At 42.8% G+C, this 27827-nt stretch overlaps 1 protein-coding gene across 1 annotated transcript in view; it reads right to left on the bottom strand.

Moving 5' to 3' along the window:
* efnb2a (ephrin-B2a) overlaps positions 1-27827 on the bottom strand; it is a 39475-nt gene that overhangs the window by 7981 nt on the left and 3667 nt on the right. The window contains exon 2 of the mRNA XM_079562969.1: positions 14472-14755. Within this exon, the coding sequence (XP_079419095.1) occupies positions 14472-14755 (284 nt within the window). The remainder of the gene's footprint in view (positions 1-14471; positions 14756-27827) is intronic.

Raw genomic sequence — 27827 nt, 5'->3', positions numbered from 1 at the left:
ACTTATGACATTTCACGAACAATCCGGCGCATCATCACCGCTAAAACCATGAGTTCCGTAGTGGCCTCTGTCTTTCAAATTCACACGACCAAAAAAGGACAAAACCCACAATCGTTTGGACCTGATCATTCCAGTTTAATGACACTGTCCCGACATCCCGCGATACTCCTCCCCAAAATCCCCCACGCGACAAAAATAGACATTTGGCCAAAGCTCAATCAAGTGTGCACGCTGGAGCTCATTAGCCGCTCTGTGCCACTGTGCTGCCCCCCCCTGGCCGCCTGGAACCACCAGCGGCCCGCCATTGTACAGTGGGATAGAGAGAGAGAGACTGAGGGAGGGAGGGGGGCTTGTGGTCTATCAGGTCAGTAACACAGAGGATAACGAGCTGCCAGGGCTTAGCGGCTTGGCCCCTCTCCAACGCCCCAGTGGCCCGCATTCGGCGCCACTCCTGCTCCCCCCCCCCCTTTTCCTAGCCCGGCCCCTCCTCCTCCTCCTTCTTCTTCTTCTTCTTCCCCCTTTGGCTCCGGGACCGCCATGCCACCTTCTTCCACCTTAGCTTCTCCCGCTGCGCTCGCGTCATTGTCCGAAAGGGATGAATTTAGCGACATGTTGGGCCGTTGCGATCGGATTTGCGCAGCATATCGCGTTGTTGTCGCAGTACTTGTAGGTACTTCCCGACATGGAAAAGACCTCGAGTAATCTTTGCATCAGCACTCCTGCCCAACTACGGATTTTGATCCCGGTGCCAGCCTACGCCAAAAGCATGTTAACAAGTCGCTTACCCTCCCCTCCGTCCCGTCACTCCTGGCTGGCTTTTCTTTTCTCTTTCTTTTTTTTTTTTTTTTTCTCTCTCTCTCTCTCCAAGCACATTACAGACAAAGCTCCTTAAAGGCTTGAGCTTCCAGATCTACCCCATGCATTGTGTGCTCTTTTTTTTTTTTTTTTGGACAAACAAGACTTTCCACAACCAGCCTGTAAAAAAATGGTTTATTTGGCACAGCGGTGAGCGTTTTTTGGAAGGGCTCGGTCTGTCTTGGCGGAACGTCGGGGGGGGTCGCGTTAAAGGTTGTGAGTTTCTAAGTCACAGGAGCGCCTTTACTGAAAAGTGTTCCCTATAATCAGCAAACGGGATGGCAGTGGGACCAGCAGCAGGCATCCAAAATGAGTTATTTGCAAAAACCGTTAAATCTTCACAAAAAAACAACAACTCCCACTCCCTTCAAACATTCCTCTTCGCCTTTAAATGCCACCGTACAATCTCTCTCTCTCGCGCTCTCTTTCTCTGGCGCTGGCAAAGGGCTCGCAGTCCGGCGAAAGCCTGACTTGGATTTCAACAGAATGCGATTGTTGAATGGGCTCGAAGCGGGGCGGACTGAATGACTAGGGCCCTGTGAGGTTCCGCAATAGCGGGACAGCGTTAACCGGCTAATCCGTGGTGCAGGAGGGAGGGGTGGAAAAGGGGGGGGGGGGGGGGGGTGCTCGACGTTTGCATAGAAGAGCCCCTCCGAATGGATTTAACCGCGGAAAGGCCAACAGATAAGACTCACCGCTAATGAAGCTAAATGTTTGACCTTGGCCGTCGAAAGACAAAGCTGCGTTGGAGGAGTGCTCGACAGTTTGAAGAATGGGGGAACGCATGGTTTTGTTTTGAGATTAAGGTTATTAGGAAACTGCTCTCAAGTCGTCATCTGTACCGGGTCGTTTTGATTTTGAGGCTTCGTTGGCAACTACTGGACTGTTTAGCGGCAGGGTGAGATAAAGATCGACTTGCCATGGGTGAGATGAGAGGTGCAAAGTCCTCAAAACTAAAACTACCCATAACAGGAGACAGCATAAAAACAGTTCTCCTGTACAACTGTTATAGCTGATATCATGGCCGAATTGTCTATTTTATTATATGTTGCTGGGTGGTGTTATGTCATGAAAAATTAGGACTGTTGCTACAGTAATGTGATTGAAAGCCATGAATAGGTTGGCTATTTTATTGAGAAAAGGTTAAATATGTTGCCTCTAAAATGATTATTTTACATGTGAAGCCACCACATTTTAAAATTGCTAACAAAGGCAAAGCTAACTTGTCATGCTAACTCCAAACATTGCTAACTACGAAACAACGTATTGCAGCACCACAATATAAAAACAGACAGTTAGAAAAGGTTGAATTTGTGAACATGTTTAAGTAAGTAACTAAGTAAGTAAGTAAGTAAGTAAGTAAGTAAGTAAGTAACTAAGTAACTAAGTAAGTAAGTAAGTAAGTAAGGGTATCACTTCATTTTACACTACCTTGATACATTGTACTAAACTAAATTTAGTACAATGTAATGTGCTCTGTAACAATCTGTAATAACTTGTACCTATGTAGTACAGACACAATGGAATAACTTGTATTAATTCCTTCTAAAGTACATAATGTTTTAAGACACGAGACCCTTAGGGTTAGAGTTAGAATTATGTCCTATTACATTATGTACCTACAAACTACAAATACATATTATTCCATTGTGTATCTAACCCAAAGGTACAACTTATTACACATTGTTACAAAACCCATTAAATTGTACTAAATTTAGTTAGGTACAATGTATCAAGGGTAGTGTATAGTGTATAAATAAAGTGCTACCAAAGTAAGTAAAACAAAATTGCGTTCAGATGTTGCGTTAGTTCACAATCCAAACTATATGTTCCCAAAATGTTATTGCCTGTATTGGACTTTGAAAAACCATATGAGCGCTGCTGATTGTGATTGCTGAACTACGCAGCCTTACTAAAACTACAAATGCAAACTGCAGCTCTGAAGGTAGGGGGTTGAAAATGAAGCGGCCCACCCGGCCAAAAAAGAAAAAAAAAAAAAATAGAAATCAGTCAGTGGGCTGTGACAAAGCACGGCTCGGGACCAAAATGACAGCTTGAGTGGCAAAAGTGCACACCTCCCCAAACACACACACGGGGCAGAATCACGTGTCAACACCGACAAATGCACAAGTGTCCCGGCTCCAAGTGTGAAAGCCACCTGTAAAACTAGCCCGCCCCCCCCCCCCCCTCCCCCCGCGACTGCCTCCTTAACTTCATTTCGCCCTGTTTGTCGAATCAAGGCGAGTGGAAAATCACCCCGTGTTTAAAACAAGAGATGGGTCATGGTGCGCGGTGGCATTCGGAAAAACAACACCCTGAGCCTTTAACTTGATTAGCTGAGAGTTTACCCCTGGAGGTGGAAAATCGCTATTGCCGCGGATAACTTGGTTATAGGGACGGGCGGTTTAGAAATGCAGGGCGATTCTGACAGCTCTGCTCAAATGTAGACACGTTTTAGCAAAGAAGGTACAATGTCTTCAGTAAGAAAGGACACACTACAAGGTTCGATCAAGAAAATGGACGCTACAGCTATGTTACATTATCCAGAAACATAGCTAGTATTTTATGGGAAAAGGGCTGCAAAATGATGTATCTCGAGTTATTCCAAGTTCAATTGCCATTATCACATTAAAGTGACATTCTGTAAAATAAAACGTTTTTTATAATGTAATACATCTCATAGATACAGACGGCATCTCTGGAATCGCCCATATATGGTCATTTTTGAAAACAGTTAAGGGGGAAAACAATTTTGAAAAAATGTACATTTTCTCACATTATTCAAAAAACTACTTTAACAAATGCTGAAATATGAATCTAGTTTCTACTAAATAATGATACAAAGACATGGGGAGGAGCAAAGTGGTTCAACAGCCCATAAATACATGAATAACGGAGAATGCTAACTTGATGCTACATGTTAGCATCGGGCTAATGCTAACGGTTAGCTAGCGCTTGCTACAACTGCCGTTTTTTCACTTCTACTGAACAATCTGCTGTGAGAAAATATCCATATGGGCCCGATTTACAATTGACTTTATTTGTGTGTGATAAATAAGTTCATATTCCACCAGAAAATGGCAAAAAAGAGTGAAAAATTGTATTTCTCTAAAGATTCTATTTTCCCCCTCGGCGAAGCCACGCCCCCTTCCATGACGAGATGCCGTCTGTATCTATATAATAGTGAACGCCTATGCCTGCAATTTGTAAGTAATACTAATATTGTATTTTTCTTGCTGATCTCAGACACTAATCAGAATCCCTGGTGCCATCCCTTTGACCAATGAGACGAGTGTCCCTGTGAACCGGCCAATCAGGAGTGGAGGGGAGCTTTTGAAAAATTCTGTCTCTCTCCTCATTTTGCAAACTAGGAGAGGCTTTCAGGTCCAATCAGAAGGAATTCTATTGTCTCTCTCTCATTTTTCCAATCTCACAGACTATCACTTTAATACTGTGAAGAGCAATTCTATCTTTATTACTTCACTGCCAGTGGGATAGTAAGAAACTAGGGACAGTAAACTATTTTCCCACCAAAAGTAAGGAAAAAGTGAATCCGAATTTTGGCCAGTGGCGATTATAAACCCTCCACGTCAGCTCTGGACACATTAGGCCCCGTAAATCAAAGAGAAAAACGTGATGAAATGACTCGAAAATTGTAGTAAATGACGGATAAATGATAATGAGGCGATTATGTCATGACGAGTGCGGCGGGGGAGTCCTTAGCTAAAACCGTGCATCTGTCCTCTCGCATATGAAAGAGGCTTTGAAAAGTCCACAAAAACAATACTTTGGATGCGGTCTCGCGCGAGGTTGCCAAAAAAAAAATTCTGCCGAGCGTAATTACGGCACGCTGAAAGAGGGACGTCCCTGACACCGAGATACGAACGGAACAGATGGACAGAGGAGAAGAAGAAAGGGGGAGAGGAAAAGAAAAAAAAAAAAAATGTGGAAGAGAGAAGATGAGGACAAACAAAGGACGGGCTATGAGCTAAAACACAGCGTCGCTTTTTGCTGCTTTCCCCTGGACGTAGCGCCGGGCCGTGTCACCGTTGTTGGGCCGTAATGGTAGCTGACAGGATGTAGGTTATGGCGCTGACCCCCGAGAAACCAGGCCGCGGGCGCGGAAAGGTCAACTCCCGACGAAATCAGTTAATGACCGAACGTTTAGAGCCCCATTCATGTCGCATTAAGATATGTTTAGGGCCGGATTAATCAATTACTTTTACATACACCAGTGAGCTTTGTTCAGTGCGGAGTAAGCGGGTTTATTGTTGTTGATGTTGGTATATAGGAATCCTAAAGTCAAATGTAGTACTTTTTAAAGACTTTTTAAGACCCTCGCGAAACATTTGTAAGACTTCGTGCCACATTAAAGCCAAAGTGCCCAAACGAACACATTTATACTAAGCCTTGAATAGATTTACGTTAAACAAGACTCAAAAATGCAGAATGTTGTCTTTGTTTCAGTAGGTTTCATTGAAATGACTTTGCAGGGTAGATTTTCCCATTCCGTAAAATACTTGGATGTTTGACTGAAGAAAACGTGTTGCTCTATGTTCTATGTTGTGACGTCGACTTTTAACACGTTAAAGCAGGGGTCCTCAGACTTTTTTCTCTGGGGGCCACATTATTGTTCCTGACTGTGATGGGGGGCCGGACCGGGTTGGCTATAATATAGAATTGACCAAAATGCCTCTTTGTGAAGTAGAGATGACTCGCCTGCAGTCGTCCCCACGACTATATCCAGAAGATCAACACTTCATTCAGGCACATATTTGTTTCACTGTAGTGATTTGCAAAAATAGTAATCAAGTCTTCACACTTTGTTTTAATTTCCATTTATTTATATTTTCAAACATAACATCATTATGTAATGTGACCAAAGTAATAACTTCTTACACTTGTATTGCGCTTTACAAGCCTGAGTCACAAGTTTCTGAAGGTACTGTAGTCATTATTCATTCACTCTGTGGTGGTAAGCTTAATTTACCACGTGGCTATAATGTGTTTATATTCTGATCTCTTATGTAATTGCCCTCTGCTGGACACCTGTGGAATTATTTTTTATATATTCAAATTGCCCCCTAGTGGCTGGAATGAGTAAACTGGCTATTTAGTTAAAATATCATAACTCCGCACAGGAATGGGCTAGAGACTTACTTTTTTTTTTGACATACTCAGGGATTTGTGCTCTACAAGTCGGGGGCCGGATTAAATCATCTCGCGGGCCGGATTTGGCCCGCGGGCCGTAGTTTGAGGACCCCTGCGTCAAAGGAACAGTCCGACGTTTTTTTTTTTACATACTGAGATATGTTCTTACCTGAGCTTAGACGAGTTGATGTGTAACTGTCTGGTCTTTGTGCGTGCCCTCAGTCACGCAAAACAACCAAAGATGTTGTTAGCATGTAGCCTCTCCCAGCATATTCCTATGGCTCCAAATGGGGTTGAAGTTGGGAGCTACCACGCTCTTCCACAGGCACGTACAAAGACCAGACAGGTACGTATTAGCTTGTCTAAACTCATCACAGTATGGATAAACAGTGGCCTGTTCCTTTAAGGGTCTTCATTTTGGTGAATTTGACCGCAGACACCTTGTTTGTGTCGGTTAATGGAAAACAGTCAAATTACTTCAATACAAAAGGTTCAGTCAGTCAAATCTTTACGTAACTGGCAGCATAAAGTATTTGCTATATCAATGTAAACAGTAGATGGAGTTTGAAAAAGCGTGTTGTGAATCACAACTTTGCCGCGAATTTAGCATCTTTGCGCCACAAATCTTCTTTTGTTGTGAGTCAGTAGCATTGGGCGCACATCTGCACACCGCCACCTACTGCTCCGGAGTGTGCACTACAAGGCTTTTGAACGGGACAAAACACACTGCCAACTTAAAAGTTTTAGAGGAGTGGAATGTGTTATATTTATGTTTCAAATGTGGTGGAGTTAAAGTAAGAACGAGCATCATTATGTCCAAACATGCTCTATTTTACAAAGTGCACACATGCGTGAATGGGATTTTTTTTTTCTACGCTACTACCTGATCCACACGAGAATCTTCTGAACACATTCTCACTGATGAAATTCTTAATGAAATCTTCCTGCCGCGTCCACCAATTCTTACGCCCCTATCCTATCCTTTTTTCTTTTTTTTTGCCATCTCTTCCGCCGTCCTTCCCTCCCTCTTTAGCTCATATAATCATCTCGCTCACTGGCTTCTCGGCTGCGGGCCATGCTGCCTCCAACGATCACATCAAGCTCATCTGCTCTTTAAACTGGAGCAGCATTGTACGCTACCTTTATGCGTACACACATGCACACACATGCACACAAACGCACCCACACGCACACATTTACACACAACTGGCTCAGATGTAGGCTCCGGGCACAGGGAGGGCCTTAGTGCGTGGCTGCCTGGGAAAACTGCTGAAAAACTACCAAAAATGCTAAATGCTTGGACAACAAAAGAAGCTAATGGACCCCTACTGTGCCTTTTTCTTTTTTTTTTTTTGGTTTTGTTTCCCAGAGTGCGCCCTTTGATTTCGCTCAAAACCAGAGCGAGTTTCACAGTCAAGCAGCGGTAGAATGCTTGAACAGTCGGGTGCGGTGACAGCTTGCGTTTTATTTTGAGCGCAAGGATATGTCTTTTTTGAAATCAAGTTGAAAGTAAGACTGAAAACACAATGTACACGATGATAGTTTTTAGCCTGTTAGCCTGTTTGAGCAGTATCTTTCAGTTTCTTCGCTATGTTGGCACAATAGCAATGACTCACGACGTGCCCTTATGGCCCGTAGCATATAGCTATAAGGACTAATCGAGACCCATGCTTCGGCACAAAGCTCGGCGCAAGGCAGCCCTAATCCAATTGGTCGGCCCCGAGATCCGCCGCATTGATGTGGAAGCCGCCGCGATTGTGCAAAAGAAATGGGGGTGGGAAAGGGAGGGGGGATTAAACGCCTGTTAATTAATTACGTATCGAGTGCTCTCCCTCTAAAAAAGACTGACGAAATCTTAGCGGCAAACTCTTCACCGGGGCGATGTCACAGTCTGATGGGTCTTGGGACATGCGCTATTGTTGGGCATGAGGGGGTGGTGGATGTAAGCGGGGAAAGCGATTGAATGGAAATTGCGGTTTGAAAGGTGGCAATTAGCAAAACGCAATATCCTTTCCAAGCAAAAAAAAAAAAAAAAAAAAGACCTGCTAATCAATTAGGTATTTTTACATATAATTTCTTCAAAGGCGGAACGTCCTCAACTCAATCCACCCTGTCCTGTCAAAGACATTTCGAAATCTCTATATGTGACAAATTAATTCACAAGCTCAACTTATTATTTTGGATTGTCTGTAATCGCACATAATTGTTGCTTAGAACCTTATTTTTGGCACCTCAACACTGATGGTACTTCGTATTTTACGAAAGAAAAGAAGGGGTTTGAATGTAAATTGCCCACATGCGTAAATACAGCTCTTTAAGGGGAGTCCTATGTTGCTTGAAGCGCCCTCCGCTGGCAGCAGGAGGAAGTACTTCTGATAAAAACAAGCCACACTTTTAAAGGAACGGGCCACTGTTTTTCCATACTGAGATATGTTCTTACCTGACCTTAGAGGAGTTGATGCGTACCTGTCTGGTCTTTGTGCGTGCCCTCAGTCATGCAAAACGACCGAAGATGTTGTTCTATGGCACCAAACGGAGTGAAGATAGAAGCTGACCAAGCTCTTCCACGGGCACGCACAAAGACCACACAGGTACGCATCAACTCCTCTAAGGTCAGGTAAGAACATATCTCAGTATGGAATAACAGTGGCCTGTTCCTTTAAGTCTGTGACGTGAGAGCTCTTCAATGTTCAATGTAGAAACAACCAAAGTCAACAGGATTACTCAAAACTGCACGAAGGGAGAAAAAATATTACTCCAGGTTTGTTTTTTCTTTTTTATAAAGGTAGCTGTGATAGCATAGTGCCCTTCGAAAAGACACAGCTCCAGCACCAGATTCGCATATTTTCTCGGTAGCGGAAAATGGAAACACTGTTACTTGTTTTAACCCTTAAAGGTAAACTGCCGAGACTGCGCGCCGCGCCTACGCGAACTGCAGTTAACCCCCGGCCTTGTGTCTATTTTAGCGCCCGTCTGTGCTGTTTTGCCTGTTACAGTTTGCACATGAAGCGCGAGGCCTCCGACAAACAAAGAGCCGAAGAGTACACAGCACAAGTCAAGAAATGACGTCGCGAAAAACACCCCGTGGTTGATAACCGAGAAAGGTGTGACACCATTCACTGGAAGAACTGCTCCATTCACGTTAGGTTCCCGGTAAAGTGATGCCAGCTTTACCGTACATTTAGCTTAACTTACGAATGTGCTTCAGTTCAGTTTTAGAAGTGATTTCTTGCACATTTTATCTTTGTTTTGCTCCTAATTTGGTATTTCTTTAAAAGTTGTTTTGACAGATTCATTGAGCCCTACTGAGCAATTCCAGTCTTTTGCGATTTCGCCAATTCCAACCACACAAAGTTGCTTTTTCCCATTCGTCCGCGAGCAATTGAGCAGCCCTGTATTGCTACGCTAATCGGCGGTACTTTGCTACGCCGTGTTTGAATGTTATCACTGTTTGCTCCCGTGCACACACACACTGTAAATGTTAGCTCACCTGCTGTGCCAAGTCAAACCACCCCGCATTCAAGAGATCTTCGTTAACCCCAGTCTGACACCGCTGTTGTTGCCATCCCCTCTCCAAGCTAAAGCTAACAAGCGCCAGGACGGGGTAAGTAAACACCGGCATCGTCGTCGGGCTATCAATTATTAAGCGCGGCGTTTGGGTGTGGAGCCACGAGGATGAGGGAAGGGGGAAGAAGAGGGGGGCATGTCTGCTTGAGAGTAAAGGGCTTTGTAGTCTGGCAGCATGCTCACGCAGACCACATCTAATGCGGCTGTATCTGCCGTTATCTCCACAAGGCAGACACAATGGAGATACAGTGAGGAGGAAGAGACCATCAGGCAAATTAATTTTCTACCGAAGATAAAGTCGCCAACAATGTGACTTTTGTGATGGCAGGGAATGTGACTGGTATCAATGTAAAAATATATATAAAACAAGCACAGGTTTGGAATCATGACACCTTATACAATTTGTCCAGTTTTAATAAAAAAAATACTATTTATGACCTGATTGTAGCGCTATCCAGGGAATATGGACCAGTGTTAATTTTGTCGACTAAAATATTTAGTCATAATTTTAGTCAAAGTGATATTTTTGACGACTAAAATTGGACTAAAATTAAATTAAAAGTTTCTCATGAGACTAAATCTATGTCTAAAATGTCCACATATTTTAGTTGACTGAAATAAAACTAAATAAAAATGAAAAGGAGAGACTAAAATCATCTAAACTTCTATTGACCGTCTGAAAAAGCCTCATATCATTTAAATTTTCTGCCAAATGAACAGGTCTGAGCTTTGTTCATGTGGAGAAGCTCCATGAAGTCGAGGACCTTGATTAAATATGATTATAATTAATATTATAAATGCAAAGTCGACTAAATTAGTCTTAATTTTAGTCGACTAAATTGACATGCAATTTTAGTCGACTAAAACTAGACTGAAATGGAAACGTTTTTTTTTACTTAATCCTGACTAAAATTAAATTACATTTTAGTCAAAAGACTAAGACTAAAACTAAAATAAAATATGTTGTCAAAATTAACACTGATATGGACTTCTCCCTGTTCTATTAGAAAATGTGCTAACTATTTTTCGCTTTTCATCTTCAAATTGCCACTTCACCGGTGTAAAACAATGATTCAAACTTTCCATTATCCCTTCAAACTAAGTGATGACTACAAAAACATGTCATTTTGCACTTGAAAATTTAGAAAAAAGCTACTTTAAAATACAAGTTTCTTCAAATATAATGATCCGTTTCAGCCCTACTGACTGAAGTGCAAATAAGAGAAAGAGCAATTCATTTCAAAAACTATGAAGAAATGATTTTCCAAAAAATCTCGATTGATCTGTTACGGCTAATAACTACTAACACCGCAAATAATGAATGATCACACTCCATTAGGTTTACTCCTGAATAAACAAATTTGCCGAATCTGCATCTTATTTACAAAAACGCCTGCTCCCATTGCCTTAATTTGCTCAGTTTGCGTCCACACCTGTTCGCGGCGGGATATGCAGAGGCATGCAAATACCCTGCAGCTATGACACATTAGCGACAGAGCAGCCACTGTTTGGGCTTTAAACGGGCAGAAGGGAACACGTTTCTGTGGAAAAAAAACAAAAAACATCTGCTTCACGGGTCTCGGCGGTGTTTCTCGCTCACGTACAGAAGTGATGATGACTTTAAGGTGGAATAGGAAATGAGCAGTTTAGCAAAGTTAGCGTGCTAATTTTTGTCCAAATATGTGCCTTTGGCCACCTTTCAACTGCGGTGGAGGGTATGCCGATGATGTCACAGCAAGGCAGCGCTCACATGGAGAACGACTTTGAGATCACATTAGGAATGATTAGCATGTTTAACAATGTTAGCATGAAAGCTATTTCTGTCCTATAGTTCATGTTTGTATTGCTACTGTTTGGGCCGAAAGTGTACCTCCCTTTAAACTACCATAGAGGCGTGCAGATGAGGTCACAACATGGCAACTGAAGCCAAAGCTCACAAAGAGAAGTTAGAAAGACTTTGAGATGCTAAAATCGGAAATGATGAGCATGTTTAACAATGATAGCAGTTGTTAGCAAGCTAGCGATTTCTCTAGTTCCTTTTTATATTGTCATAAAATGAACTATACATTGTTATTGGAAACAGTTTGGCCCAATGCACTGTACTTCCATTTAAACTGCTATACAGGGCGTGCAGATGATGTCACAGCAAGGCAACGCTCACATAGAGAAGCTAGAACGACTTTGAGATCACATTAGAAATTATTAGCATGTTTAACAATGTTAGCATGAAAGCTATTTCTGTCCTATAGTTCATGTTTGCATTGTTTCTGTTTGAAAACAGTTTGGGCTGAAAGTGTACCTCCCTTTAAACTACCATAGAGGCGTGCAGATGATGTCACAACATGGCAACTGAAGCCAAAGCTCACAAAGAGAAGTTAGAAAGACTTTGAGATACTAAAATCGGAAATGATAAGCATGTTTAACAATGATAGCAGTTGTTAGCAAGCGATTTCTGCCCTATAGTTCCTTTTTATATTGTCATAAAATGAACTATATATTGTTATTGGAAACAGTTTTGGCCAAATGCACTGTACTTCCCTTTAAACTGCTATACAGGGCGTGCAGATGATGTCGCAGCAAAGCGGCAGAAGCCAAATGAGTATCAACACTTAGCTATAAATGTTACTGTAACATTAAGGATTCTGTGGCTTTACCCACAGGCGTATAACGTATTGAACCAGTCACCTCCCAGCACATTATCTAACTGCTAACCCCACTACGCCACCACCACCACCACTCCACCACTCATTATTGTTCAACTTCTCTCCCTCTTTCCGTGCTCGGCGAGTGTGCAGCCTCCCCGTACAGTGACAGCTCACAGATGGCGGTGGCAGAGCGTCACAGATGGCTCCCCCCCGTCTACGCCACACAGATGGTTCGGTCCACCTCCCGCGTTCGAAGCTGGGGGGCCGTCACTAAAATCGGCCCTTCTCCACTTCCTCCCAGGGCTGCCGCGGTGACGGGATTTATGGATATTTGGTGAGCGCCGAATTGTGGAGTTTGTTTTAAAGGGCCGTTTGAAAGGCAAGCTCACTTTTGTGCAGATTTGAAAAGATGTCAGTGTGATGGATCGGAGACCTGATCGCTGAGAGGTAGTATGAGGAGACAAAATTGCGATATTCATTAAATGTCTTGAATATTGCAATCCTGCTATGCAATATTTTAAGTTGCGAGATTACAGTAAATCATTTCGATTCAGCATGTTCCATTAAAGCAGTACTAAGTAACGTGTTTACCTTAATAAATCATTTTCAGAGTCCCTGTGGGGGTGATACAAGTGTTTATGGGATGATTGGAGGGTCTTTCATCGCCCCCTGGTGTCTCTGGCCAGAAAACCATGTGTGCATCTTGACTGCCACTGGACCGGAGTCACCAATACACACTAATAGAATCACAAAGAAGAAGCTAACAGGCTAACGGGCAAAGCTAACTGTGGGCTAGCGTCACTTCAAACAGTATTTACAGCCAAGTTTGAGTGAAAAAAAATATTTATATTTAATAATTGGATGTACAATATCACTCTCTCCCATCGCCTTTCCCGTCGGCGTAGTATTTACTCTCCAAGACAATTAATAGGTAAAAAAAATCGCAACTTGCTACGACACCTGCAGTTGCGCTTATAGCCTCTAGGGGCAAGAGTTACTTAGTACTGCTTTAAATTTCAACGAAAACCATAAGACATAAGTTTCTTCATCAAACTGTCACAAAACCCAAAGTTAAAATGGACCTAAATGAGAAAAAACATGATAAAAAGTTACTTTGCGATTTGGTGTGACTTCTTTCAAAATGATAATTGTGTCATCGAATAATGAAAATGTCTTGGGAACACATTTCAGTTCTCAATTTTGAAATTTGTTTATCCAATTCGGGCTTTACGCCTCTGTTCCACATATTTCGCCTCCTCCGCTGTTATGCCGCTTCTTGTGCTCAATCACTGGAAAATGAGGAAAAGATCTTTCTCTTTTCACAAATGAGCTCCGTTGGAATCGTTCCGGTAAAGAGTTTTTTTTCAGAATATTCAATACCGTCGTGAACGTCACATCGCGAGCCTGCACAACTCCAGATTAGTTTGGCTGCGGATGTCGCAAGTCGGCCGGCATTAAATACATCAAAGTCCTGGTTAAAGCCTGCCAAAATCACAGAGAAGCTGCACAGCCCGCACTCTCTCCAGGCATTTGGAGTTCCACAGACACACATTTTCTCCTCTCACCTCGAACGCTTTAGAAACGCAGTTGCTAGATTAAGTGGGTGGACTGACACCTTTTAAAAGTCGGAGCACTTCTTTTTTTCCGCTACGTTTCGACAACTCACATTTCTGGCATTGGAATTGTACTGGAGCTAAGCGAGAGGTGCAAAATGAAGTGCTTGGAAGGAGGTTTTTTGCTACGAGATTATTGGGAAAAGGGATGGCAATTGGTCGAAGTCATCAAATCTCTTTGTGGGGTCAAGTTCTGAAATGCTCTACTCTTTCCCAAAAATAAAAATCACAATTTATTATTTAGGTTTGTTTGAAAATGTAAAAATCCTATGACCTCATCGTAGACCTTTGAATGAAGTGGAACCAAATGAGGAAATGTTATGATTTTATGAACAAAAACGGTTACATAACAAAGCAGAAGTGTCGTTGGAGGGGTAAAGTGCAAGAGTTCGAGAAACCCTCTTACAAAATGGTTCCCACGTTGAACATTTTCCCCAAAAACATTCCATGCCCTACAACCTAAACTCACCTGTAAGTTTGGAACTCTCAATAGCCGCTCGCCAACCGTAAAAACGCCCTTCCCGCATTTTCGTTTTTTACTAGACGCGCCTAGCTATGCGAAGTATGCCGTCAACAGCTGGCCCGCTCACCTTCTCAAAGCTCTTTAACTTATTGCGCCTTGAGGGGGGGGTGTACTTACAGATGATATAGTAGTCCTTCCCTCTGAAGAACTCCAGCCCCCATAGGTTGGGACTGAACTCCTGAAATTTGAGGGTGAATTTCACGTCCTGGTCGGGCTTGACGCAGTTGAGCAGCGGCGTGTCGGCTTTGGTGATGGTGCAGCTTTCCAGTTGGTCCCTGGGCACCATGTACACTTTGTAATACTCCACGCCGTCGCCAATCCCGCCGTCCACCCTCGGGCAAACAATGTCCAACTTATCCCCGATTTGAGGGTACAAAACCACGCCTTGGCCCGGGATGAATCTGGGGGAAGAGATGGAGAAAGGACAAATAAGTTATAAATGAATAGACTTTATTAGGACATGTGGGCGATTGTGGCTTACAAACATCCTGATAGGCACATAAATGTTCATATTTTAAGTTTTCTAACCTAAAAGTAGTGTCTATGTACGGAAAAAGACCATTTATGAGACAGAATTAGGTTGGTCAGGATTTCCACTTGGCCTGGAGCGCCCTCCACAGGCAACAGCGATAATTAAACAGGAAAAAAAACTGAAATATACAAGGTTTTGTCCCTGGCTAACGGCCTGCTAGCAAATCAATGGCGCAGTAATGAACAAAGCGCAACTCCAAGTGTCTGTTTTTTTTTCTCTCTCAAAGCTCCAAAAGTTGATCTAGCGTAAGAGATGCAAAGTCATCCATTATGTAAGCGTTTGCCGCCATATCTTTCAAAAAACCGAGCGGCCTCGTTTAAATTATTGACGCGGTAATTACTGATTGTGTTCATTAATTTTTCAAGGGAGGGGTGGGCGGTGGGGGGATTTCGAGAAAGTTGAGATAATGAGGCAGAGAAAACGGAAAAGAAAAAGAGCCGGCCTCTCGCGTCTGGTCGGTGGGGAAAAATGTCAGAGGAGCCGCGACGGCATACAAAACAGGGGAGGTTTGAGAAGCGAGCGGCGAGGCGCTTGGAAGCCCCCCGAGGCACTTTTCTCCGAGCGTGCTTTCATTTTCCCCCCTAAATTCCTCCCAAAACGTGAAATAATGTTGCCACTTATAGTCCCGTGGCGTCGAGCTCCCCGCGAGCATTCCAGCGATGGCACACGGAGGCCGCGCGCACACGCACACATTTGTGGTAAGGACTTGGAGGTGAAAACATGTACTTATCTGCTAAATGAATTTGCCTCATGCCTGAAACGGTTAGCAATTACCCCAGAGCTCGAGGGCTTTCGCTGGCTTACTGCAAAACAACGCTCCGATGCATAGAATTGCGCATTAAATACATCCCGAAGACAGATTAAAGGTCAGACCATCGTGCAAACTTAGCAATGAGGCCTTTGAACCTTTTTTTAGGACCAGTTTGGTTGGGAATTTGATCTTCATCGCTGCCTGGTGGTGCTTGGAAGCTCAAACAGTCTATGAGGTGTTAGTCGGCGTGGAAAAAAATCTAAAAAACAAAACTGTTCTTTACCAGACTCTCTTCCATGCGTTGATGAACATGTTTTTTTTTTCCGGTACACATGCGTTTTTTTAAGTTATACTACAGTCCAGAGAGGATATAGGCTCTTTAGCAAAATGAAAAACGCAACCATACTGATTTGGACTCTCCCGATTATATAAACGGCCTATTTGCTGCAATCTTATCGACTACAAAGAGAGGGGGAGCGGGAGAGAGAGAGGGAGGCGCGCTGGGGAACATTCGCACAAGGGACTGATGAAGAGGAGCCGCCAATTCATAATTAACAAAGTGAGCTGAGTGAAAAAGCAGTCGGGGGGGAAGTCATGTCATAATAAGCTTTCCTGGCAGTAATGTTTGGTGTGTTGGGGGGGGTTTGCTGTTGCCAATGGGGCTGCACAATTCGGGGTGGGGAAATATCTAATTGCGAAGCGTCGCAAGTGCAATTTATGTTGTTTTTTTTTTTTAAATCGAGATTCAGTTGACTGCACCCATTCTTAGACATGTCCAGGAGCGTCAACAACGTTTGAGAGAAGATAGGGGAGTTACAAACTTTTACGAGAATCACATGCAATTCAAGAACATGCTTGCAGAAGCGTAAACTACGGGGCGAGCAGACAAGGAGATAAGAAACTCTTTATGGGTGACACAGCTTACATGGTATATTTACGTGTTAATGTGTTTTATTGCAGACAAGACTTTTTTTTTGGGATCTTTTTCTTTGCTAGTGGGACCTTTGAACACAATAAAGCGCTTTGGAGACGGAATATGTTGCAGTTCGCAAAGGATGTTGTCCTGTCTGGATCAGTGGGTCTCAAAGCTTTCACACCAAGTACCGTATGATAAAATATTTGTTGCCTGGCCTGCCAAACTAAATGCTTTTTCATAGATATTTCAAAGACATATAGTCTGGGAGCAAGCATGATCTCAACGATTTCCCGGTGGCCGTGATTGACAGACGGCATCAGCCAATCAGAGCATCGCCAGATACGTCGCAGTAACAAGCGGCAGGAAGCCTTTCCAAAAAACGTCCTTATTTACGAGGAACGCTTCGAACGCTGCTTCTTGCTCCGGTTTTAGGGATTACATTTTTTTTTTTCAAATGGTTTAAAACAGACAAAAGAGTAGAAGAAAACATCGTAACACTCGCCGCGCACGCCATCTCTATTGTTTTGGTAGAGTGTGGTGACGGCTTCCGCGTCTTGGGGGGAATGAAGTCCCGCCTCTCGGTGCGTGATTGGACCGATGTGGGTAAAATCGTGAAATGAAATGGCTGCGAGGAGCTGTCCAGACAGTTTGAACAGAAAGGAGGAGCGTCTGGCAGGCCAGGCAAAAAATATTTGACCTTCCGAGCTCTACCAGGCCGAGATCAAGATCACGTCAAGGCTAAACCGGATCTAAAAAGGTCTGGCCTAGATAATTGCGGTCTGCTACCATTCTTTTTCGTGGGTTAGGTATTCCAGCACCGGCGACAGTTATCAAATAAGACGGCCAGTGTATACAGGCATTACAAGGCAAAAGGGCTAATGGGTTTGAACACTGTTGACAGCTCATACTCTCTTTGTCTTTCGCAAAGACGCTATTTTCTGCCTCCATCATCTCTGCCGCTCCGGGCTTTTGAGCTTGTGCATGAGCGACAGAAAAAGAGAGAGAGGGAGAGAGGGAGAGATGGAGAGAAAAGCTTCCAACACACAAGCCCGAGTGCATATATAGGCAGCCGCTCGAACTAGGCCGACATTTTTTTTTTTTCTTTCTCTGGCCCCCAGGGGGACAGCACACTCAGCGGTGGCCAGTGACGCGCTGGACATGGGAGGAGATACGTCAGTGCTCTGCAGCGCCATCTGGCCAAAAAATGAAAAAAAAAAATGAAAAAGAGACAGAAACACAAGAGAAGCCCCGCAGCCGTGTTGATGTATAGATGCGCGACGTGCGGTTTTGGAAGCGCTCGGTCATGCGTGTGCGCGGCGGCCCATGTGTGCTAGCTTATCCGGCGCGAGGGGGAAGGAGCATGAATGCCGTGTCCATGTGCTAGCGATAAAAAGTGCGTGTGGGTTCGTGGTGGGCATTATTTATCTAAAGAGGCTCGTGTGGAAGCGTTCACTGTAATAAGCGCAGAGGAGGGGGGGGGGGTGGACTTCAAGCCTGGGGTGGATGTGTCAAGCTGAGAAAATTGCCCGTGTCATTAAAGCTAGCGTGAGTCAGGCCTGGTCTTAAATCGACAAAGGTTACAAATTTAACTGGTTTAAACTGTAATTACTGCGGCGTGGGGATACAACGTAATCACAATCGAAGATGAAATTGCAGTTTTTATCATCAGCAGTTAGCAAACGGGAAGCTTGTAATTATTTAGGTAGCACAGCGTTATCTGCAGCAATTCCATAGGGCCTAAAAACAGCGGAATATGTAGCTTCGGCCTCGGCAAACATGCTTTTGAATGTGATTCAAGTAGTAGCTGAGCAGGTCATACATCCGTCAATCCTCTCTCATATGTTAATGCTCCTGGAAGAGTTCAAAATACACAGAAAGAACTAAATTGACTCTGAACCTGTTACTCAATACAGTAATACTTAATAATAACTACACTTTATTTAACCTTAATGAATAATGATTTAAGACTTGATTGATCATGACCAATTCATCCATCCATTTTCTTCGCTTTATCCGGGGCCGGGTCGTGGAGGCAGCAGTCTCATGAACAATCCATTAGTTAACTGTGACTAACCCTTAATAAAGATGCTTAAAGCTGCACTATGCAACTTTTGAAGTGAAAAAAATCTTAATATATGTCTATATTTGACCTTAAAGTGACTCAGTGGCTTCATGGGTGCAGCCTGGCACCTTTGCTTTCCCTCACAGTGGCCTTTACGAAGCTCCAGGATCCGTTGTTTTTTGTGGGTTCGTACCAGAAATCCAAAACAATTGCTTCTCGAACATCATAGACGCAAACCAAAGGTGCCAGGCTGCACCTATAAAGTCACTGAGTCACTAAAAGGTCAAATATAAACAAATATTACGATTTTTTTCTCACTTCAAAAGTTACATAGTGCACCTTTAACTACTACAGTGACTGCCTAACTCATAATGAATAGTTCTACACTTACTTCACTAATAAATTGTTAAGTAGTTATTAAGTGTATTAACTCATCACATATTGAGGCTAAATAAGGTGTAGTTATTATAAAGTGTTGCCAGGGCTCTTTATCATCAAGGAATGTGTGGGTCTTTATCTTGTTTGTGAAGTTTAGCGCCCTCTTAAGGAAACAGTGGGAATTGTCAGTGTTAGCGTGCCAATTGTTGAAAATACTAGCAATTTTTAGCTTAGACCAGGTCCGGTGACGGTTTATTATGGGTTTTAAAATGTGGAATCTCTCTATTATGCAACAAAAAAAACAGGAAATACACATGTGCCTCTGCAGTAGAAGAAGAAGAGTGAACAAGATTACTCCAAATTGCGCAAATGAAGCAAAGTACAACTCTAGGTATGTTTTTGATGAAGAAAACAACATTGAAACATTGTCGAAAGCTCAATACATGAAGGAAGTGAAGCTAAGATGGCTACAAATGTGGACACACGCCTAGCAGCATATTGCCTTAAGACAAACTTTAAAGAGGCCGCTCATTTCCATTGTTTTGAAGCGCTAGCACCGATGCTATCATCAAAGGAAATGGGCAAAGCGAACACAAACAAAGTTAGCTCCAGATAAAATTTCTCTCTTTTTTTTTTTTTTTTCCACAACACCAGCTCCCTGCCTCATTTGCTTTTGTTTTCCAGCTAAAAGAATACGAGATTAGCCGGTATCATAAAGGCGCGGAGGTTGTATCCTGTTTTTTCTTTCTCTCGCCGTCTTCCAACGATTCGCCTCAGCCCAGAGGGGGCGAGAGGAGGAGAAACAGGCCCGGCCCGCTCCTCTCCACTCTCCATTTCACTGCCACTGCTGCTGCATAATGAATGTATTCAATAAATGCTGACAAAGGAGGGAAACTGTTTGAATGTGGTTTTAAGATAAGCTTGCAAAGAGGCTGATTAAGGGCAAAAAATGAGCCACTTTGGAGGGGAACAAAAGACAAAAAGGCTCAGGGGAGATAGATTGTCGGGGACAGACAGAGATTCGTTTTGTCAGGCTAACCCCCCGTCCCCTCCCCCGTAAGCGCCGGCTTCTGCGACAGGTGAGTGTCGGATACGGGACGCCCCGATCGGAGAGGCAGACATTACGATGAAGACAAAGGCGAGTATAAGAATGAGGCAGCGATAGCAACAGTGGATAACATTGCAGGAAGTAATAGCTCCATGAAAAATGACTTGACATTAGGGCTGCAACTAACGATTATTTTGGTAATCGATTTATCTACCGATTATTTTTTACGATTAATCGATTAATCGCTTGGCTGTGAAAGGTGCATGGATTTGTATTGTATTGTGTCAATTTTTTTATCACATAGAGCTAAAGTGACGCCGCTTGAGGACATGTTGATGGAGTAAACTTAAAGTAAACGTTTGTACAAGGCCATTTGTGCAAATTCTGCTTTCTGATTGGACGAGACAAAGAGAGATATTCATGAAATTTACAATGTACAAAACACTGCAGACCCTAACTTTAAAAACAAAGTAGGTTTTCATCCAAAACACATAATTTTCATGTCTTTTTTGCTCTACTTTAGTCTGTGTTTACTAGAAAACGATTAATCGATTACTGAAATAGTTGACAACTATTTTAGCAATCGATTAGTTGTCGATTAATCGATTAGTTGTTTCAGCCCTACTTGACATCGGAATAGATTTATTCACTCTTTTTCACTGGTTAAGCCAATCTGTTGATTCTTCCCAAACGTTGATTCCAAAGTTACTGGTATCGCAGGCATGTTTGTTTATGTTTCGAGTATTACTACGCAGCAAAGTATAACCCGGAATGCTCTGCAGAGTGGCTCTAAGGTCACTTCAACTTGCACATTTTCTCTCTTCTTTTTTTGCAGAGATAAGACCAGGAACCAAAGACAACTAAAACTCCCGCCCAGGCATCTCATGATTGCAAATGCCTTTGGCCCGCCCTATCCCCTATCCCGCAGCACACAGAGGGCGCCCCCCCCCCCCACCAACCCCACATGCTGCTGTAAGGCACACTCGGCCATTCGGCGCTCCCCCCCTTTCTCCGCCGCTCTTCCCCGATTCCCTTTCTTCTCCCCTTCTTTAAAGTCCCCGCTCTCCTCCCACTCCTCGGGGACGTAAATATTCCAAAGAGCGGCCGTAATTTATCCACTATGGCCGCGGCTCTGCAAATCAGGCGTCGGAAGCATTACGGGCAGTTAAACCTGAGCGTAAACATGCGCATAAAGACATAAGCAGGTTACAGTTGTAAAGCGCCCGGCCGTCAATGGGGGGGGCCTTTGGCTGTGTATGGTTATGTCTGCCTCCATTTTGTGAATGAGGCCAGAAGCATTCAGAAGCATTTTTTAAGAAGTCACACATTGTAAGGTACAGTATTTAGATGTGGCTTCCTAATAAGGCATAAGTGCGTCAGAGCATTTCTTCTGGCATAGCACATTTGAGATAAGACTAAACTATGAACTGACACCCTGTGGAAACGGAATATCTAAACATACTACACAAACTAAAAGCAGTATTCCACAAGTAGCGGGGAAAAAAAGCACACTTTTCAATTCCAACTTTAGCTACAACTCCCAAACACAACTTTGTTGTATGTTTGGAAGAAACTACAAAGTCTTTGCATTAGCGGTTTCAAGCTAGCTAACACCTTTGGGCTTTCCTGGGTGAGGAAAAGGCAGAAACGCAGAATTTTTTAGGGAAGTATAGACGGCGGAATTGGAGCTCATTAGAGGCTAGTTAGGAGACGAGAAAGCTGAGGCATGGTTTTGGAGTCACGGCGTTTTAAGAACTGAGCGTGAACTCTGTCTCGCAAATAAGTCATTGTTGTAAAAGGGAATCATAAATAAATGTGATAAGTAAGTAAACGCATGAAAACAAATGGGAAAGGTAGGTAAATACATGTAGGTAAACATAAACGGTCAGTAAATACATGTGGATAATGTTAGAAGTATGTTAATAAATGTAAGAATCTGTAAATACATGTAATTCAATGTAAGAAGTCGGTAAATACATGTAATTCAATGTAAGAAGTCGGTAAATACATGTAATAAAATGTAAGAAGTCGGTAAATACATGTAATTAAATGTATGAAGTTGGTAAATACATGTAATAAAATGTAAGAAGTCGGTAAATACATGTAATTAAATGTATGAAGTTGGTAAATACATGTAATTAAATGTAAGAAGTCGGTAAATACATGTAATTAAATGTATGAAGTTGGTAAATACATGTAATTAAATGTAAGAAGTCGGTAAATACATGTAATTAAATGTATGAAGTTGGTAAATACATGTAATTAAATGTAAGAAGTCGGTAAATACATGTAATTAAATGTATGAAGTCGGTAAATACATGTAATTAAATGTATGAAGTTGGTAAATACATGTAATTAAATGTAAGAAGTCGGTAAATACATGTAATTAAATGTATGAAGTTGGTAAATACATGTAATTAAATGTAAGAAGTCATTAAATACATGTAATTAAATGGAAGAACATGGTAAATACATGTTATTAAATGTAAAAAGTCAGTAAATACATGTAATTAAATGGAAGAACTTGGTAAATACATGTAATTAAATGGAAGAACTTGGTAAATACATGTAATTAAATGGAAGAACTTGGTAAATACATGTAATTAAATGGAAGAACTTGGTAAATACATGTAATAAAATGTAAGAAGTCAGTAAATACATGTAATTAAATGTAAGAAGTCAGTAAATACATGTAGTTAAATGGAAGAACTTGGTAAATACCAGTAATTACATCTAAGAACTTGGTAAATACATGTAATTTAATGTCAGAAGTCAGTAAATACATGTATTTACACGTGAGAACTTGGTAACTACGTGTAATTAAACGTAAGAAGTTGGTAAATACGTGTTATTAAATGTAAGACGTCAGTGAATAAATGTGGATAATGTAGGAAGTATGTGAATCATGTGAATATTGCAAGAAGTATGTAAATAAATGTGACAGCTGCCTGAGGCCTCAGCACAAACTTTACAGCACCCGCTAATTCCATTAAGTGCGGACAGTTAACCGTGAAAGCAAAAGGTGCCAAATGGCTGTGAATCAGAGCTACAGGTGCTTGGCATGAGAACAAACTTTGAAGCCGACGTCTGCTTCTGTGCTTTATCTCCGAATCTGCATTTGCGTTTGTTTGAACGGGACTTAAAAGGGATGAGTTGTTACTAAGGAATATGCTAATAAATACATTCACTGTTTTACAAAATGACCAACTTTAACTAGTGTGGTTTTCGCGTGACTTCTAAAAACCAAGTTATTCCCCAGCTTCGGGCCCGTCCCCTCGCTGTCACAACACATCTCAATATAACCCCGGCTATTTAGACCTCCGGCTTGTTGCCTTTGTGTGGGGCCGCCCCGCCGTAATCCCCGCTCTATAACGTCGTCCCCTCTTTCTCGTCCCGCGGCCCTGAAGTTATGAGCAAACACAGTGTCCTAGAGCGGAGGGAGAGGGGAGAGACAGAGAGACCAGACAGGGGGGCTACGGATACTTAGCTTTAGCCCAAGAGCAACTGTTTTGGATGGGAGGATTCATTAACGCGGGCGGACAAAAAAAGAGGCCAAGCCGAGTCTAGTGAGGGTTAATCCCGGGACAATTCGATGCGGCAGCGCGCCTTTCGCCCTCTGTCGGCCGGTGGGGATGGAAAATGTGCAGTTTTTCTGTCGAGCACAGCGATTACAATTGCGATTTGTGGGTTAAAGTGCGTAATTGAGGCTTGAAAACATCTTTTTGAGTAGATAAGCATTCATTTGTACGTCATGGTATGTGAAATAATGTTTATGTCATGAAAAGACAGTAAAAAGTGATAGCCAAGGCTGATTTTCTTCTCTGGAGCGCCCTCTGCAGGCAGTGCTGGGAATGGCGCCCTGAAAACAAGCTTTCAGTTTCCGCTAAAGGCATGCAGGAAACCGATGGCGCCTCCATGAACACACTTTGGGCGTAGAACTGCTCAGGGCGGGTCCAGTGACGGATTATGGGCTTTAAAAATGTGGCGGACAGTTTCATGTTTTGTTTCTGATTCACGTTTCAGCCATGGAAAAAGCAACACCCAAAGTAGAGAAGAATTAGAAGGAGGTGGAATGCCAGCACGTAGGGCTGAAACAACTAATCGATTAATCGACAACTAATCGATTACTAAAATAGTTGTCAACTATTTCAGTAATCGATTAATCGTTTTCTAGTAAACACAGACTAAAATAGAGCAAAAAAGACATGAGAATTATGTAATGTGGATGAAAACCTACTTTGTTTTTTAAGTTAGGGTCTGCAGTGTTTTGTACATTGTAAATTTCATAAATATCTGTCTTTGCCTCGTCCAATCAGAAAGCAGAATTAGCACTAATAGCCTCCCACAAACATTTACTTTAAGTTTACTCCATCAACATGTCCTCAAGCGCCGCCACTTTAGCTTTATGTGATAAAAAAATTGAAAAAATACAATTTCCATGCACCTTTCACAGCCAAGCGATTAATCGATTAATCGTAAAAATAATCGGTAGATTAATCGATTACCGAAATAATCGTTAGTTGCAGCCCTACCAGCACGGTTTTCAGACGACACTACAAAAATGAAATCATCCTGCGATTCCCTCGTTGTGTCGCGCTGCTTTCGACCCGGTTCCCCTCCTTTCCCCCACCCCGTCTACCGCTGCCTTGGGCCTACCTTTCATCTCGTCAAAATCCCGGCCTGTGGGATCGGTGCGGGAACCAGACGTAATTACCCTCCACTCGGGCCCCCGAGAGACGCCCGCTCTGCGCTCCGGCCTTTGGTTCAAACTCACTATTCTTTCATTACGATATCTTTTTAATCGCTGACCTCGCTGTTGGCGTGGATCAAAAAAAGGGGGGTACGACGTGCCGGGGGTCAGATGTGGGGTGCTCGGACTCGGAAACTAATAGACTTCAGAGTGTTATGAATGTTTTTTTCTTAACGTAGAGTTTTTTCGGCTTAAATGACAGGGATGGACGTTTGAAATTGCCCAATCCCATGAATATAGGGACATGTTAGTGGAGGCTCTAAACGTTGAAAATGCACATTTTAAAGGACTTTGTGGCTTGGAAAGGATAGTGTCTCCATTTGCCTGTTGCATCATTTCATATCGTGATTTGAGTTCTCACAAGTGTGGGTCAGGAAAGTAAAAGAAAGGCACCGCAAATAGATACTTTTTTTTACAATTTTCCAGACAACCTAGACCGTTTATCTTATTGCCGCCTTCAAGAACCAGTTAACCGTCATTCAAGTTCAGCAAAACAACCAGTCGTGTATTTAGTGCCATGTTTTCAACCTCCACTTCTACCCTTGGCCCCTCCGCCGCGCCCCAACATCTCCAAATTAAACCGAGCGATTTTTCTTTCTGTCACGGAGAAGAGCGGCTAAATTAGAAGCACTCCGGGTAGGTTTTTTTTTTTTTCTTTTTTCTTTTGGTGAGCCAGAGAGGGGAGCCAAGCCCTCGTCAGTAATTCAAAATGAACCTGCGTCTCTATCGGAGCCCCCCCCCCACCGCCTCCCGAGCTCTGCGAGAGCAAGGGAGAGGGAGGAAAAAAAGACCCGGAGAGGTGCCCCCGTCGCTGCCCGGTCACAAAAGGGCCTTTAGGGTTGGCTTGCGTGTAATCTCTTAATGAACTGCAGTGGAGGAGAGAGAGCGCTCCCTTTTTTTTTTTTTCTCTCTAGTTTTTTACATAAAGCATGTAAAGCAGGCCTTAGCTTTTGTCTCTCCCTCCCGACGACAAAATGGATTAAACGGAGGACGAATGCAAGCAGGAATTTGGAGAGATTTGAGTTGAGCACGGGGGTCACTCGCTCGGGGAGGTTTACGGAGGAGAGGGCGAGTAAATGTAGTAAAGCGCAAACAACAATGGGGCTTTAATCGACAGCGGTGGGTCCTTGTTTTGTTTTGTTTTTTTCTCTCCTTCTTCATGTTTCTTGCGTTGTTTCTTTATCCACTACCCCCAGCCTCCACACAAAGGCATACGGAGACTAGCCCGGAGCCTCTTGCATTTCTAACATTCAGCCGATGTCAGTGGTCATCACACGGGAGTGGAGCACATGCAAAGCTATAGCTAAAGAGAGCATTCCTACTGTACTGAGGAGAAATCATGAATATTTTTTCGCTTTGTGATTTGCCCCAGTGCTTGTTCCGCCACATTAATTGAAACTACAGAAACAGACATAGAGATAAAGAGTCTATACTGATATCTTTAAATAAACAATGAAAAATATACGGTTCTGGTCCACAATTCATTCCTAAATTCCCCCGACGTATTTCTAGAATCGCAGTTCTTCCCAGGAATGAGTTCATAAGCAAGTTTTTCAACTTTCGGGGAGGAATACTTTCACGGTAACGTACGTAAACAACAAGCTGCTATTCCGTGGTTTTTATGTACTCGTGACTTTCGAAAAGAACTATACGTGAAAACAAGAAGGTACAATGTGGAAACAAGTTGCCAGTTCACATGAAATCATCACTTTTTTTAATGAGATGCACAGCCCACAGAGGTCTTTCTGGTTTTAGCTTTTACACAAATGTGCTTTAACACTGAAAGACAAAACAAATGTTATTGTAACACTAGAAATAAATATCAGGTATCAGTTTTAAAGTTAGGGAATGTTTTGGCCCCTAAACAACTTCTCCACAGCGACTCCTCAACAAATGTACTTCTATATGTGGAAGCGGTTCCCCACTGCGGTCGCCCATTGTTACAGACAGGTTGCCCTCGCAGCCTTGAAGACGATTCACGTACAGAGCACACATTTCCACATTTCCACAGAACAAGTGCGCTTTAAGCTACATCTACCAATGTTTGTAGCACTGCCTTCTTTGTTAAAACTCTTTCTGCGCTTCAAACTTCCTTTCCTCGGCCTATTCACAACCCCACAGAGCACCGCGTCTGCAGCAGCAACACCAACCTCAAGTCCCATTCACAAAACGACGCAGAAGAGGTGTTTCCCTGAAATAAAAGAGCCGTCCCGTCCCCAAACAAGTGTCCCGCTGCGGCCCATCGACTCCGCACCGCTCACCCACACCAAGAATGCGCACAAACACACACACACACACACACAGGCTAATTCCGAATCCCCGCGGCCCCCTGGCTGAGACGCTTTTGCGGCAACCTATACTTGGTCCGAGGGTGGACGGACGCAGGTTTTTTTTTTTTTCCTGGGGCAAATTGGCAAAGTAGGGGGCTAAGTAAAGGCTCGTTCGGGGTTTTAAAAAAGCCACTCACATTGGGCTAAAGATATCGGATAGTTTGGCAATGTCTAAAAGAAAGCGCAAAATCATTCTTTGTGTTAGTTTTGTGTAGTATGTTTTACGAAAGTGAAGACTCGGACTTTGTTTGTTGTGTAAAAATGGCCAAAATTGCCAATAGTTTCAGGGACGAAATTTATGGAAAGAGGCGGATTTAACTTCATGTTTTGATGACAAACTTTGTTACAGATTGGATGTTTTTTCTGTTTTTGAAAAAGTTACTATCATTACTGCCTAGTATTCTGGAGATTAAACGCTCAAGAAACCAATCAAGGACATAAACATCATCAAATCTTTCGGCAAAAAACTTTTGTGAAGTACAAGGCTGAGGAAAAAGAAGTTGTTTGTAGGTACTTTAAGCCAAAAAGGGGTTCGGGTCCCTAGACTGTGACAAAAAAAAAAGCATTTTGAAAGCTACATTTTCCATATAAACCTATGGAAGAAAGTTTAACTAACATTTTGATCCAAACAGTTCCTTCTTTGTTGTGTTCAACGTTTGTCTTCACCAAAAGGTCACCTCATTGCACCTACTCGACAATGCAATCC

The sequence above is a fragment of the Gobius niger genome, assembly GCF_951799975.1.
Source record: "Gobius niger genome assembly, chromosome: 9".
In the NCBI taxonomy this organism is placed as follows: Eukaryota; Metazoa; Chordata; class Actinopteri; order Gobiiformes; family Gobiidae; genus Gobius; species Gobius niger.
This window is presented reverse-complemented; position numbering and strand designations above follow the sequence as displayed.